General features: G+C 38.9%; 1 protein-coding gene across 1 annotated transcript; it reads left to right on the forward strand.

Moving 5' to 3' along the window:
* Window positions 1-8149: 8149 nt before the first annotated feature.
* ppa2 (inorganic pyrophosphatase 2) lies at window positions 8150-16080 on the forward strand. The gene is made up of 12 exons (XM_085355858.1): window positions 8150-8386; window positions 11376-11440; window positions 11519-11563; window positions 12836-12889; window positions 13406-13525; window positions 13690-13776; window positions 14011-14137; window positions 14808-14935; window positions 15050-15135; window positions 15241-15310; window positions 15425-15464; window positions 15676-16080. The coding sequence occupies exons 1-12, from the start codon at window positions 8197-8199 to the stop codon at window positions 15696-15698; spliced, it is 1035 nt and encodes a 344-aa protein (XP_085211984.1). The 5' UTR covers window positions 8150-8196; the 3' UTR covers window positions 15699-16080.
* Window positions 16081-16100: the final 20 nt, after the last annotated feature.

Raw genomic sequence — 16100 nt, forward strand, 5'->3', positions numbered from 1 at the left:
TTTTACATCTGTGTGCCCTTTAACCACAGCAAATAGGAAAGGTATTGACAAGTCAAGTTATACATTAACTAACTACTGTTACATGCAGGACGTGGATCAGTAGATAAATTTCACATGGGTTTTTAGAAACATACGTCAGCAACACATGCTTAGATGATCACAGTGTTCCTTGTGAAAACAGTGAGTGTGTTTCCTCCCCACTGAAGGAGAGACAATAGACTCCCATTGTCTGTTTGTTTAAAACACCTATTCATCTTTTATTGACACAGACCTGTTTGACATCTTCTAAAGCATGCGTTCATAATCCTGATGAGAAATTGACAACAGTGTGTTTTTTGTAAGTGTCTGATATTATTCATCAGCAGAAAAATCTATTTGAATGTTTGGAGGGGAAAGAGAGTCTGAGCGTGTTTAACCATTTTAATATCTAGCAAAAGAGAGTTTTCAGCCTGAGACTCTCTGATCTTCACTCCTCCACCAATCAGACAACTAGCCTCTGGCAGACATACTGCATTGTCAGCCTGGGACGACCATTCATTAATTCTTTGCTCCATTAACCCCAACAGATCTCCTGATGTTAGAAGGAAGGCATGGATTTCTTCTTGTCAACAACCTGTTGGTTCTCTGGCTGTGCCTTCTACCTAGAAGTTAACCCTTTCTTCTTCCACAGCTGATGCTTGAGTGGACTTTTTAATTGCCCTGACATCCTATCTCCATGTTTCTGTCAGCCTCTGGCCAGCTTCCCTGCCAGGTGGAATACTTTGTTTCTAGTCATAGAGCCTACAGCTACTTTTCCATATTTCTCTTACTAATATGTTGCTCAATTCCACTAGACTGATGCATATTAATAAAAGCGTGGAGACATGTAGACACATCTTCCTCATCTCCAGCAAAACTAACAATTGCTGTACATGCATACATAGTATTTAGTTCAGTTCAATTCAGGATTATTTATTGTATATAGCACCAAATCACAACCGCAATCTCCTCAATGTGTTTTATACTGTAAGTTAAAGACCCTACAATATTCTGGAGAAAATCCCAACCATAAAGCGACACCCTGTGAGCGAACACTTTGGAATTTCCCATACATATTTTCCTTATTTGAATACACCCATGCATATGCATGCACACACACATTTTTTTCTAGGAAGGTTGGGCGGTGCTTTGGTGAGACATCACATCCAAATAAGATACCCTACCACGAACTGATATAATGTGAGTTAACTCAGATAAAACTATTTCCATAATCCTGGGTTGCAGACAGCAAAAAATGTGATCTGCTTGGGCCTACAAAACACAGAAAGACTCACTGTACTCTTATTTTTTTCTTTTTTTTAACGCTCTGGTATTTTGTTGGGATCTTTCTCTTGAAAGGTGATATATAAATAACACATTCCTTACTTACTACAACATTGCAAATACGAGATTGGACCCACTTTTTCCCTCATACCTGACTTTATTGTGACACAGATTTGACAAGTTTATGCAGATGAGCCAGCTGGTCTTCCATGATGACAATATCCCGTTCCACCACATTCCAAAAGTGTGCTAATGAATTGAGATCTTGTGACTATAGAAGCCATTTGAGTACGGTGAACTCAGTAACATGTTCAACTAGTCTGGGTTGATTTGATCTTTGTGACACTGCATCTTATCATGCTGGAAGATGGGTACACTGTGGACATAAAAGTACAGAAATGGCCAGCAGCAGTACTCAGGTAAGCTGTGGCTTTAAACGACACTCAGTTGGTGGCAAATGCTACGCCCAAAGTGTGTCTTGAAAATATCCCCCACACCATTACACCGCCAACAAAAACCTGAACCACTCATACAAGCAAAGATGGGCTATTTGGCATTTATGTTGTCTACACTTGATTTCTTCTGTAACATTTGGTAGGGTCAGAATTTAGACTCATCAGACCAGGAAACATTTTTTTCTCAATCATCTGTTTTCCGATTTTGGTGTGCTTGTTCAATTCTACCATCACTCCTGTTCTTAGTTGATAGGATGGGAACCCAGTGTAGTTCTGCTGCTGTAGCACACGAGGTTCAACGTCTTGTGCATACACTAGCTGTAACAAGTGGTGATTATTTGAGTTATTGCTGCCTTGAGCTCAAAGCATTCTTCTCTGACCTCTGGCATCAACAAGACATTTTTGCCACTGGATATTTTCTCTTTTTTTAGACTAGTTTCTAAAAACCTAGAGATGATTTTCTGGGAAAATCACAGTAGATCAGTAGTTTCTGAAATATTCAGACCAGCCCATCTGGCACCAACAACAATGCCACGTTCAAAGTCACTTAAATCACCTTTCTTCCTCATTCTGATACTCAGTTTTAACTTCAACTGGTCACCTTGATGATATCTGCACACCTAAATACATTTAGTTGCTGCCATTGAGTTAGCAGATTAAATATTTGCATTAATTAAGAAATGAATAGGTGTACCTAATGAAGTGGCTGGTAAGTGTATACATGTGCTTTACAAGACTAACAATAAAACTCTGTCTTGTGTGAAATGATGAACACCAGAATCTTTTGTACTCAGTAATGTTGTCAGTAAATTAATACTAAATAAACTCAATCTGTCTGCCTCAATTTGATATATAATTGTATTATACTTCATTGTCTGTTTTTTTTTTATTATTATTATTTTTAACTAAACCTTGTTTCACTGATATCAGTTTCAGATACATCTGTCTTACGCACCCTGCCTTACAAATATGACCTAGCAAATGATCCAATGAAATGATCTAGCAAAGTCAAATGTCAAGTGTTAAACACAAATGATTTCCCAGTGGTTTCCATTGGGATAAAGGCAAACCCTGTTCAGTGTTTTTCATAACCCCTTATACTTAGACCTGTGAACATTGGGTGACTCAGAAAAATTATTTCCTTCTCTGTCAAACAGAGAAAGAAGCACAGGGCTGAACGTAGTCAAACACACATCAGAGCACAGAGTCTTATGTAACCAAGCGGACTTGATAAAGTAAACCATATCAAACACTGTAAACAAATGTCCAAGTGTGTAAACAAAGTTATCGTCTGTAAGCTGAACTGCTTCGCTCTAAGGAGCTGGTGTGACATTTTGTCATTTAAAGGTGTGGCTTTGTTTGATTTCATTAAGAGAGTTTACATTTGCAAGGGAATTTAGACTTATGGGAAAATCTGTGGCCTAAAAACACAGCTGTTATTTTTATCATCCATCCATCCATCCATCCATCCATCTATCTTTCCACTTGTTCAGGGTCCGATTGGGGGTGGCGACAATATCAAAGACATGAACCAGCTTTTATGGCTCCTCATAAGCTATGCTTGTTTGTTTGAACAGAGGCCGACCTATAGAGCCATAAAAGAAACACATCAAGGGGAATGGGATCATTGTTTGTTCAAGGCACAATGGATACATACAGACTTTGATCTCATGATGTTGAAATTATCAACATGAAATCCACAATATCCCTGACAGCTATAGTATTTTTTTTTATTCGCTGGGAAAAACGTGCAATCACACAAGGACATAGGGTGTCCATGACCAGAATGCTTTGAGCTCAAGGCAACAGTAACTCAAATAATCACCACTTGTTACAGCTAGTGTATGCACAAGACGTTGAACCTCGTGTGCTACAGCAGCAGAACTACACTGGGTTCCCATCCTATCAACTAAGAACAGGAGTGATGGTAGAATTGAACAAGCACACCAAAATCGGATGATTGAAAAAAAAATGTTTCCTGGTCTGATGAGTCTCGATGTCAGGGACCAAGCAGTAAAGCATAAAGGACACATCTCCAATAGATGAAGACCTGGTTAGCATGGTGATTGAGGACTCCCAGCTATTTAGCATTGTGGAGGACAAAGGATTTAAAAGATTTGTTAAATCATTCAATCCTAGCTATGTTCTCCCCACTAAAAAGGACGTAAAAGCAGTGAAAATTTAGTTTTTACAGAATAAAATGTGAACAGGCAGGACTGAGGCCTCAGTCTGTAGCTGTCCGTATTTCAACGTTACAAAAGCACAACCACTGTCCACACCCCAACCACACCTCACCTCACAGTAAATGATCATTTCCATTTTAAGCATTTCCAAATAATCATTTTCCATACTGCCAGTATAAATATACACAGTATACTGCCATCACTACAATATACATGTTTTACACACTCCTTTTGTTGTTGACATTTACAGGCTGTGTGCAAAATGCCACACTTTTCAAATTCATGCCAACTAATATTTTTACGTCCAGTAGATGTCCTACTAGAGCAAATGAAGCTTCAAGAAGCTTTGTGCTGGGGTGAACCAATTGGATGAAAAGCTTCAGTGCTTCATGAAGCTTCATCTGCCCATCACTAGGTTTTATTGACCCAAAAGTATAAAAAGATATTTTAACAAAGCCAAAACTTAAACAGGGAGACCAATAAAAGAGGTCAACTCAATAGACTAGACTAAACTCAAGATAACAATTAACAAAACTTCAACCCAAACATAAGACAAGCTAACCTGCTGAAATGACACATGGGGGAACTTAAATACTGGTTTAGCTAAACCAAATGACACACACAGGGGAAAACAAAATGGCTGCCATATAACCAACTAATACAAAACAATTAAACAAACTTGAAACACCCCCCAAGGCAATGAAGCATGTGGTTCTATCCAATTAGGCTGTCAGTGGTACTTCAGCTCTCCCAGCCCTTTGCCACACCTTTTGCCAGACAGGAGGAGAAGCCAAACCCCAGGTAATTCAAAGAAAGATGTATTAATATAACATAAAACAGAACTTTGAGCTTGCAGTGTTAATATGTGTGCACGCCATATAAACATTGGAAGGTGTCATAGAAAAATAAATTTCATAAAGAAACTATATTGAACAATAAGTAGAATATATTAAAGTAGTGACTGTAAATTAAACTTACCATGTGTGGCATGCCATCACACTCGATTTCTGCTGTAACATTTGGTAGGGTCAGAATTTAGTGTAGACAACATAAATGCCAAATAGCCCATCTTTGCTTGTATGAGTGGTTCAGGTTTTTGTTGGCTGTGTAATGGTGTGGGGGATATTTTCAAGACACACTTTGGGCCTAGCATTTGCCACCAACTGAGTTTAAACCCACAGCTTACCTGAGTACTGTTGCTTGCCATTTCTGTACTTTTATGTCCACAGTGTACCCATCTTCTGAAGGCTGCTTCCAGCCCGATAAGACGCAGTGTCACAAAGATCGAATCAGCTCAGGCTGGTTGAACATGTTACTGAGTTCACCGTAGTCTAACGCGTTACAGTAACTACGTTATTATTGTGGTAACGAGCACGGTAACTAGTTATGCCAAAATCAGGAACGCGTTAATCGTTACTGGGATTTAGATAGGGTCGTTATTCGTTACTTCGTGTGGTGGCTGTCGCGGAGCTTCCACAGATTCAGTAACATTAGCAAGTGGTGGAGGCCAGCAGGTGGATGAGAGAAAGGGGAGGCAGGAGGAGGAGAGACCGAGTGTCAGGTGAACTGAACTTCAGGTAAGAAGTTATGACCTGCAGTCTATCTGGGTCAGATATGAACCAAGTTTAGGTGGAGTTTATTTTCGTTGTGCTGACTTTTTCCGTACTGCGTGGTAGCTAGCATGACGGAGTTTCTATACAGCTGGGTGGGTGCTATAATGTTACTGATGTTGAACTTTATTTTGTTCATAAGGTTAATTATTAGAGTTGCCAACCGTCCAGTAAAAAACAGAATCGTCTCGTATTCGGAGAAAATATTACAGGTTTCGTATTGAGGTGAAAAGGAACACAGTTTGTCCGGTACTTCAGCTACAATGAAAAAGACACAAAGCTGGAGTTATTCTGTGTTTACGCTGCACAGCTGCCTCTTCTTCTCTCATCCTCTTACCCTCCCTCTCCTGTTTCTACTTCAATCATTAAACTGATCAATGATCAGCTGATCTGCTCTCTTGCTTGTTTATCGCCCACTTTGCGCCAGAAACAGGAAATCAGCGGATGTCGCGTTAAACAACAGCAGCACGTTTAAGCTTGATCAGCTGTTGTTAGAATTTATTTAATATTAATTTCTAGTATCAGCTGATGTTTGCTGGAGCCACAGCCGTAAAAGCTGCTGGTCATGATATGGTTTGGTTATCTGGTGAGAGGGAAACATGAAGATGAAACTAGGAGATGTCCTTACTGGATCATCAGAGCTGAACAGGTGATGGGGAAACAGGTTTACCTTTTAGGTGACATGAATGAGTTGAAGGGAAGTTATGAACTGTTTCTGAGAGACAAATAACCCCAGGATCCTTTTTTATGTAGCAGACAGCTGGTAACTGTGCAGGGGCGGGTCTAGCAAAGTGTTGCCAGGGGGGCATGTAGGGCATTAACAGGGAGAGGGGGGCACAAAGAAATACTTTTCTTTCTTATTCTCATTTAAAATGTCTAGCTTTTAAAAAATAATTATCTGAATCTTACAACAAACGATTGATAGATTGATGCATATATACCATCAAAACAGTGTACATCACTGTCACAACAGTGTTTATTTTCATTCAAAGGCTTTATGATTTTTCCTATAATGGCGGGCTGGTCTCTAGTCAAAATGCCCGGGCTGATTTTTTGTCCCAAACCAGCCCTGTATGCAGCTCATCTGCAGTCTGGTGTTACCTACATCTTCCTATTCAGAAGGCAGAATTTCAGAGTTCTGAGTACAATCGAAAGCACCACGACTGCAGTTTTTGTGTTGGATGTAAAAAGCGCACATGACTCTGTGACGTAGGCTAGAACCATGGCAGCGGTCAATGATGGTCCAGGCATGGGATTTCTCTCGTGGAAATATGCACATTATTTTTTCCTTTCTATTGGTAGGTGGCACAGTGCACTTGTGGCAAGTAAGCAAGCTAGAAGACTGGCAAAGTTATGGAAGCAACACATTAACAAGAGAATTCTGAGTAAAACCAAATTTACTTTCCCTATTAACTAGTTATTTGTAAGTAACGAGTAACTTGAAGTAACTGAGTACTTTTGATAGAAGTAACTAGTAATGTAACTAAGTTACTAATTTAAAGTAACTTACCCAACACCGCTCTATAGTCACAAGATCTCAATTTGCGTAAGGCAAAATCAGAGTTTGTAAAATTCCAGTGACCTTGTAAGTCAATATTTGGTATGGCCACCTTAACTCTTCAACAGAGCCTGAAGTCTCTTAGGCAGCTTCCTTGTCATTTCTTTAAGTTGTTTTTGGGAATTGTTCTTCAGGATTCTTGAAGGTAATTCAAAGCGCTTCTCTGGATGTTAGCTGACTTTTCTTCTGTTCTTGGTTGAGTTGTACATCTCTTGACATCCTCATATTGGTGATGATTTGAACCAAATATTTCACATTTGGATTCATCCCTCCATAAGACCCATTGCCACTGACTTTCCATCCAGTTTTGTGTAATTTCAAATATCTCAGCCTTTTCTCCCAGTTTCCCTTCCTTAAGAATGCTTATCCAAGATGAGCTCTATAAATCCTCTATAGGCACATCTAGTTGGTATTTTCCTTTTAATTTGATCTGTTTAATTTGCTTATTTCCATGATTATTATTTCTATTAATACTCAGTACGTGTGTAATATAACAATTTCAAGCTGACAGGCAGGAAGGTGGAGAAAAGGGACACAAAGAAAAAAGTAGAAAGACCTGAACGACAGCTAGGGGGCAGTAAAAATAAAGCTACTACCCATTACAATCCTTTCTGTGGCTGTAAAATTAAGTTAGAAATAATTACTTCCGGTTAAAATATGATTTATTATTAATAAAATAAAAACAATGTATTGGTAACAGACGAACAACTGAACAGACTTGAGGCATGAGACCAGGCTACTTATACGTGACACTACACTATTATACCAAATAAAAAACAAAACAAACAAGAAGATCGTGTTAAAGAAAAAAACGCTTCTACACTTTGGAGACGCAGGTCAAATATGGGCCACTGCACTGACTAAATATGTCTAAGAGTGCTGGTCTGAATATGGGAAAATAAATAAAATATACAGTACATTCGCACCTTCATGTAGAAACTGCGTCACACAAAACTACGTCCGCAGCTTTGGGGTGTTTTATTTTGAAACGCGCTGACCGGAAGCCCGCGGTTTCACGCCGAGGCTGTTGAAACAGAAGCTGGAGGACGGGAAGCAGGAACTAAGACGGGGGAAGTAAGAAGTGTATAATGAGCGCACTGATGTTACGCTCATCGGTCCGGTGTTTGGTGACAGTTTTCGGCACATTTTCCGCCTCTAGCCGCAAAGTTATTGCACAAGCAGCAGCTGTTTCGCACCAGTGTTATTTCAGAAAAACGATGCACTATCAAACGGAGCAGAGAGGACACCAGAACTCTCCCGACTACCGGCTTTATTTTAGTAAGTTAATTTCCGCCATTGTGAAAGGAACCATGCCTGTTTTTGCATTGAATGCTGCAGCTGGTTAGCACAGTCTCAAAGGTTGGTGTCCGACCGTGTTGTGGTAACCATAAGTCGACATGCAGGTCAAGGTAAACGCTTGACCTTTGAGTTATATTTCCTGCCCAAGCGGCTCTTTTGCGGCTTTGCTTTTAGTGCCAAAATCCCGCTAACGCTAGCCGTCGTTGTCACGTGTTTTGAAAGTACGCGTAAGGAGAAACGAGGAAGAGGTGCGTGTTCCTCGTGGGTTGTACTTCCTGTTTGTTGGCCACGTGGATGCCAGTCATGCAAAACCTCAAGCAAAACCGAAAATGGATGCATTTCTATCATCAAGACACATCATATCAAGTCAAACCGTGTTGTAGATCATGAATTTTCTTTATCAAAATGTAACAACAGGGATGAAACCAGATATAAAGCTTTATTCAGGCACAGCAAAGGTCCATGCTTGACCCCAAAACCGCACTGGGGTTGAACTCTGATGTGGTGCTGTGTGATCGCAATCTACACCTGAGCAGGGAACTCCAGTGCTTCCTCAGTGACAAAAGCCTAACTTAATTAAACAAATACATTTAGCTTCCTCGTGAACATTATTGTGATAAGGAGGAGAGAAGCTGAAAAACTAAAATAAACTATTCTGGTTCAGATTGTGAATGGCACCAAGCCCAAGCCAGGAGAGTGTAAGGAGTTGGGGCAGTCCAGTTTGTTCACACTACAAGGCACTGTTTTCTTGGAGTATTAAAATGTGTTGTATGACCTCACTGTTAGCGCTTTACTGCTGCATCAGTAAATTACCAGAAAATGTAAAAGTGCCACTTTTTAAATGAAAATGCAAGTATCAATAAACATGAATATTCAAGTTATAGTGTGCACATGGTAGTAATGAGGAAACTGGACTGGAAATGAATGCATTTTTGCTTTTCACAATAATAATTGCTTTAAAAAAAAGGGAATTTGAATCACAATTTTAAAGAAAATGCTGTAATATTTGATTCATCTTGTTTCAAGCAGAAGGCTGCAGACATGCAGCAACAACATGCACACTGCAGTGCACTAACGTGTGGGCTGCATGCATGGAAATGCACTGCAAAACATACACCTGAGAGTGTGTTTGGGATTGAACATTGCTTTGGTATTGTGCATTAGAAAGCCAATTGTTCTTTTCCTGTTACTGTCAGTAATACAGGAACTTCTTAAAGCTTTGGCCACAATAGAAGGGCTGTACTGATGCCTGTGATTTATGTAGATAATTTATTATTGTTTAGTCAAATAATAAGACTCATAATGAAACTTTGTCAGAAGATTGAGCAGTTTAGGTTAATAATTTATTTTTCCCACCTGCATAATAATAATAATAATAATAATGATCAATGAATAGATTAACATCAAAAGTATTTGCACATTTATTGAACCCTGCAAAACTGTCTGAAACTGAAAAGCTTTTGATTTTACCTCACTTTCTAGTTTCCTCCATTGGCATTGAGAAAGTAGAGTAATAGTGTACCTATGACTGGGCAGTATATCAATTAAAATATGTTTTCAAAAGATATTAGCCGACAGCGTCATTAATACTGTTATAGTTTGATGCTGTGTTTTGTAAAGCTGTTCTTCTGTAAAGCAGTGTTTGCAAGGTTTGTGTCTGTCCTCGGTGCACTGTCTGAGTGTAACCTCGTCCCTTGAAGCTTTGTTTTGCTGCACCAGTAATAGCTTAAAGGCTTGACCGTGTATATATATTTGTCTCTGTTCTGTTGCATGTGACAACATACACCAAAGTCTGTTGATTTGTGGACACAAGGACAAAACAGGGGTTGCTAGTCTAGTTGGTGTGAATGTCATTTTCACTAACTGACTGAGGCGGCAGTTAATTAAGACCTTATGTTTTTGGGAGGTAACATAACTGTTTTTGGTCAGTGGAATCTGGTGGGACGTTAAAGTTTCACTTCCTTGTGGTGAAGAGCTTCCTAATGGGAGCTAAAGCAGTGGCAATTTCTGTGCCAGTCAGTTCTCCTTTTTGCTTGAGGTTGTGCTTATTGCCGTCAACTGCAGGTAACACTGACTCATCAGAACCTCATACAACCCCCACTTCAAAAGCCCAAGTAAACAGTCCCTGCCTGAGTGATATGCTCCACCACCACTAAAGCAGTTCATTAGGCATAAAGCTCAGACAGGACCACTCGAGCTTCAATCCAAGGAGACTTGTTTATACCCCACAGACGGACAGCATTTGGGCAGAATGTCCTCTCTGTCAAGGGAGGCCATCTGTGGAACAGTCTTCCTCAACCCATTAGAGAATGCTCTACACTCAATTTGTTTAAGGCAAAGGTTAAAAACTGGTTATGGACAAATCAAGTGTGTGATCATGTATGAGTTGTATAGTTTTAATGTTTTATTTGGGAACAGAATGGTGTGTATGTGTAAGTTTGGTGATGGAGTTTTTATTATGAATGAATGATGAATTTTTATGAATTATTATGTCTATTTTTTATGCTTAAGGACAACAGATGGAAATTAGCCCTTGGCTATAATCTGGTATGTTTACATTCATGTAATTTTATTTTTTTTACATTTATGTTCATTAACACGCACTGTCCTAAATAAAAAAATAAAAAAATATATGAGTAATACTTATATTTTAAACACCAGGAACAAGTGGCACCCCAGTTCTTTGAAATATGAACTATGACATCATTGTCATTATTATGATTTTTTTCTTTGTATTTTATGCCGATTAGTCTGTTTAAAAAAACTGTTGTGACATCTCTTATGATGTTTGTGTGGAAAGTGTCAAGATATAGATATCCAATCACCTCAAAAATAACAAGATTTAAGTTTTTGTTCCCTACACAGACGTCTGGAATTCAATTGTAAAATGTGTGTTAAGCGTAAAATGTTTATGCACAGAAGTACTTTGCTAAAGTTTTAATTTATGTTTTGTTTTTTTGTTTTTTAGAAACCTCAGATGGGAAATACATTTCGCCATTCCATGATATTCCACTAATAGCAGAGACAGAACAGGTAAGGGTTAGATAGCAAAGGTCTGTTTTCACATGAATCTAATATTCTAACCATTTTTATTTATTTTATTTTCTTAAGGAAAATGATGTACCTGCTAAAAAGTCCAAGAAGAGTGAGAGTGAGGTAAAGTTCGATTAAGTGTTTCAGGTCACTTCTACCATTTAGGTGTCAAACTCTGGCCCGCGGGCCAAATTTGGCCCGCGGGCCAAATTTGGCCCGCAGCCTAATTACATTTGGCCCGCGAAGCCAAACCAAATTACTAGCTGGCCTACTGGTATTATACAGCTCATATATATATTGTTTAGTATTAAGCTTTGCTTGTTCCATATTCAGTTTTTCAGCAAAACGTGTTTGAGTCCATAAGAAAAGATTCATTCTTATATCTGGAGGATTAAATATATTTCAATAAATATTAACGTTAGCCCGCGACTTTGTTCCAGTCTTGAGTTTTGGCCCACTGTAAAACAATCAGGATAATCAGCACTGGCCAAGAAATCACAGCAGCGTCTCTTCTTTCTCCGCAAACTAAGAAGAGCAGGAGCACCAGCCCCCATCATGCACACTTTCTACAGAGGCACCATCGAGAGCATCCTGTCGAGCTGCATCACTGTGTGGTTTGGAGCCTGCAATGCGTCCTGTCATAGAACCCTCCAACGCATAGTGAGAGCTGCAGAGAGGATCATTGGTGTCTCTCTCCCCTCCCTCCAGGACATTTACAGCACCCGTCTCACTAAAAAAGCCCTTTGCATAGCGGCTGATCCCACGCACCCAATGCAAAGTTTCTTCAAGCTGCTGCCGTCGGGGAGGAGACTGCGGAGTCTCCAGGCCAGGACCAGCAGGCTGAAGGACAGCTTCATCCATCAGGCTGTCAGGAAGCTTAACTCCCTCCCGATTCTGCCCCCTCTCCCCTCTCTCCTCCACGGTCTCACTGAACTCTGTCACACACACACAAACACACACACTCTCTGACTCACTCACTGGCCTGCACCAGTTACCAGTCACTTTGTGGAGCATTGGACTGCCATTACCTCATAAGACTTTGTTGTTACACTTTCTCTTACCGTACATTACTAAATCTCCATTTGCACTATTTGCCTATTTGCACTACTCTGCCTGGTTTACACTCAATGTCACTTACCCATTATATTGTATATTGTATAGCTTTCTTGTTATATGTAAAATTGTATTTATTTAAATTTTTACTTTTTAATTATTTTACTTGCATTTTTAATCACTTTTATATTTAAATATATTTAAATGTTCATTTGCTATTTATCTAGGGATTGAGAGTAACGCAATTTCTATTCTCTGTATGTCCTGTACATGTGGCAGAATCGACAAATAAAGTTGACTTTGACTTTGACTAATGTATTCGGCTTTCTTGGTTTCTCTCAGGTGCTCTACAACATGGTGGTGGAGGTACCGAGATGGTCAAATGCTAAAATGGAGGTAAGAATAGATAAAGTAGTCATGTACGTACATGCTACAGGTAAGGTATCACACATTACATTCTACTATACCCTATGACAACTGCTGTTGCACTGGAAAAAAGGTTATTATGCACAGTCATCTGTTTTTAAGAAATTGTAGTCGTGGTTTTGTTTTTAAGTCAGATAGCATAACGACAACTGGAAGACACTTTATTTATCTTTAGATAAGCATTTGATGTGGCTTTTTGAGTTGTAACTGACTTACAAAACTAAATGTAACTCACCACAAGGAAATTTATACCGCATTTAAAATGTAATGGAATGAGTTGCCTCCCACTTCTGAAGTTAGAATAGCAGTGCCCTGAAGCTGTTTTCATTTAGCTAGCTAGCTAAGCATGAAAGTGAATTTTGGGGAGTTCCTGACATTTAAGAAGTGAAAGTTATTTACCTAATTTCTTCAGCTGCGCTTCAACAGTGGAAAAACAACAAACATGCACATAAAAACACACACCTTCATAATTGCTTCAATTCCCAGATTGCGATAAAGGAACCGCTGAATCCGATCAAGCAGGATGAAAAGAAAGGAAAGCTCCGCTATGTTGCCAACATATTTCCCCATAAAGGTTACATTTGGAATTATGGGGCACTTCCACAGGTGAGGAAAAGCACAGTATGAGATAAGCCTCCTCCTTCTTCATTTTCATCATATCTGTTTCAAAATAACAGTACTGCAGTTCATTTTGTTGTATTTAAATATATTCCAATAATTATATTTTACAAATACCTGCATGATTGTTTTCTTACATGCTTGAACTGAAGACGTGGGAAGACCCAGGCCAGAAAGACAAAGAAACTAATTGCTGTGGTGACAATGACCCCATTGATGTTTGTGACATAGGCACCCAGGTAATACAGCTTAAATCTGTACATTGATTTTATTAGAAACATTCTATTAGGTACCCCTTTCTAGGATTGCTAGCAAGTCATATCTAATGAATCATGAGTCTTAGATATTTGTGCTATCAGTTAGGTGAACAGGTGCACCTAATGATGTGGTCAGTGAGTGTATATACATGTGCAATTTATGTAGTATTGCTTTTTATTAATTGATGATTTATTATGTGTTGTTTGGTTCTTCAGGTGTGCTCTACTGGTCAGGTTATCCAAGTAAAAGTGCTTGGCATCTTGGCCATGATTGATGAAGGAGAAATGGACTGGAAGGTCATAGCTATCAATGCTGAAGACCCTGATGCCAAAAATCTAAATAGTGAGTGTTTTAAACTAATGAAAGTCAAGAACTGGTAACATGTAATTAATTTAACGTACATTAGTGATTATTAGTAATTATTTTACTGTTTCATGGCAGCAGAAAGATTAAGGCAGATTCAAAATGATAAAGTGATCTGCTCTCTACCCTGATTCAAAAATACCATTTCATTTTCATCTGCTTATTCTATACAAGAAGATTAAGCACATGTAGAGCTGTTTAAGGTTAGCTATGCAGCCAGTATGCACTACTTGTCAGATTTGCATTTGCCCACGTACCAGGAGCGAGATACTAATGTACCTGCCCATTTCAGATTCAGTTGATTGTTTATCCAACACAGACATCATGGGAGAAATGCAGACTTGCACTCTGTAGTTAAGTCTGTACCCTGTGGAGGTTTTGCTGTAAACATTGCTGTGTTTATATTCAACGTGTCTTTCCAAAACACACTGTACCCTAGCCAACATGTTTAATGCATTTCTTAACCTCATACAGCATGTTCTAAATATTGTTAACCCTGCATTCATTTTAACTTGAATCCTGTTGTTGTATAGCTACATTGTGTCATAAATTATAATCTTAGAAACTGCTAACTGTAAATTTTCTCACTAAATATTTGCTGCACAATTTAGTTCCCAAATTCATGTTATTGAATGTGTTTTTTCTGCAGATATAGAGGATGTCCGCAAGAACCGACCCGGTCATTTAGAGGCCACTGTTGAGTGGTTTAGGAAATATAAGGTGCCGGATGGAAAGCCTGAAAACAAATTTGGATTCAATGGGGAGTTCAAAGACAAGGTACTTACTACCTTTGTAACAATCATATGACATGACAGTCTGCTACTAGTTGCAGTCCATGCAGTTAGCGAAAGAGGCAGCAAAAAACAAAATAGTCTCTATCTCTGTTGATAGGACTTTGCAGTTGAGATCATTAAGTCCACCCACGAGCACTGGAGGGCACTAGTACAGAAGCAAAAAAATACTGGAGGAATTGACTGGTAAGTTAGTTGAAGACAAAACTCCTGCTTTGTGTTTGCATATGATGTAAAGGTGTAACTGGCTATGAAAGTATAATGAGCACTACTCTTTGCTTTTTTCTTCAGCAAAAACACGTTATGTTGTGATAGCCCTTGGAGATGTACCACTGATGAGGCCAGAGAAGTAGTTCAGTCGGTAAGAACTTTACTAGTTCTTGTTTCACACTATTGGTAGCCATTGCAGCAGTAAGATATAAAGCTACACGATGAGTAAGTGTGGTAGGTTTATTTTTATATTTTCATTCTCCAGGCTCCTGCATTTGGCAGCGCACATCCTGTGTCTCCAGAGGGTAAGTTAAAAAAAAAAAAAGACTTATTAATATATTTCTAGCTACATAAATTAATCGATGAATAAATAAAAGTGAGAGAGAAGAACGTATTCCAAGAATCATACTTGGATTTCCACACAGGGAAATTGCTTTGCAACAGTTGTCCAATTAAAAAAATAAAAGAGATACATTTTAAATAATTCTTTGCCATTCTAAACCTCTTCTTGCACAGTGGAAAAGTGGCATTTTGTCTGACACTCCCAAAACAGCATGGATACAGTCAAAACGTCTGAACACCTAATGAGGGATTCTTCTGCAATCTTATTTTGTATGGAGCCATTTAAAAGAGAGCCATCGACACTCTGTTATTTGTTGAATAAAAGAAACACACCAAGTGAAGAATTGTGCTAAAGTACCAGACTTGAAGTCGGGTCTGATTTATGGTGCCACAAGTGACACGTGTTTGAATTTTTTGCTAGTATGCCAATTATTATTTGTCATGGGGGAAAAAGGACTCCTTTTTTATGATTGTGAATCATGCTGTATTTGTATTCCAGGACTGTTGTGGCCATGTCTAGTTTATATTTATATAGTCCTCTAATTTCCTGTACAAATGTAATTGTTCTTGCAGATACAGAACCACACACTTTATATGTA

This window comes from Diplotaxodon limnothrissa, linkage group LG6, assembly GCF_057381915.1.
Source record: "Diplotaxodon limnothrissa isolate DT_005_m linkage group LG6, D_limnothrissa_male_GT1.1, whole genome shotgun sequence".
Lineage (NCBI taxonomy): Eukaryota > Metazoa > Chordata > Actinopteri > Cichliformes > Cichlidae > Diplotaxodon > Diplotaxodon limnothrissa.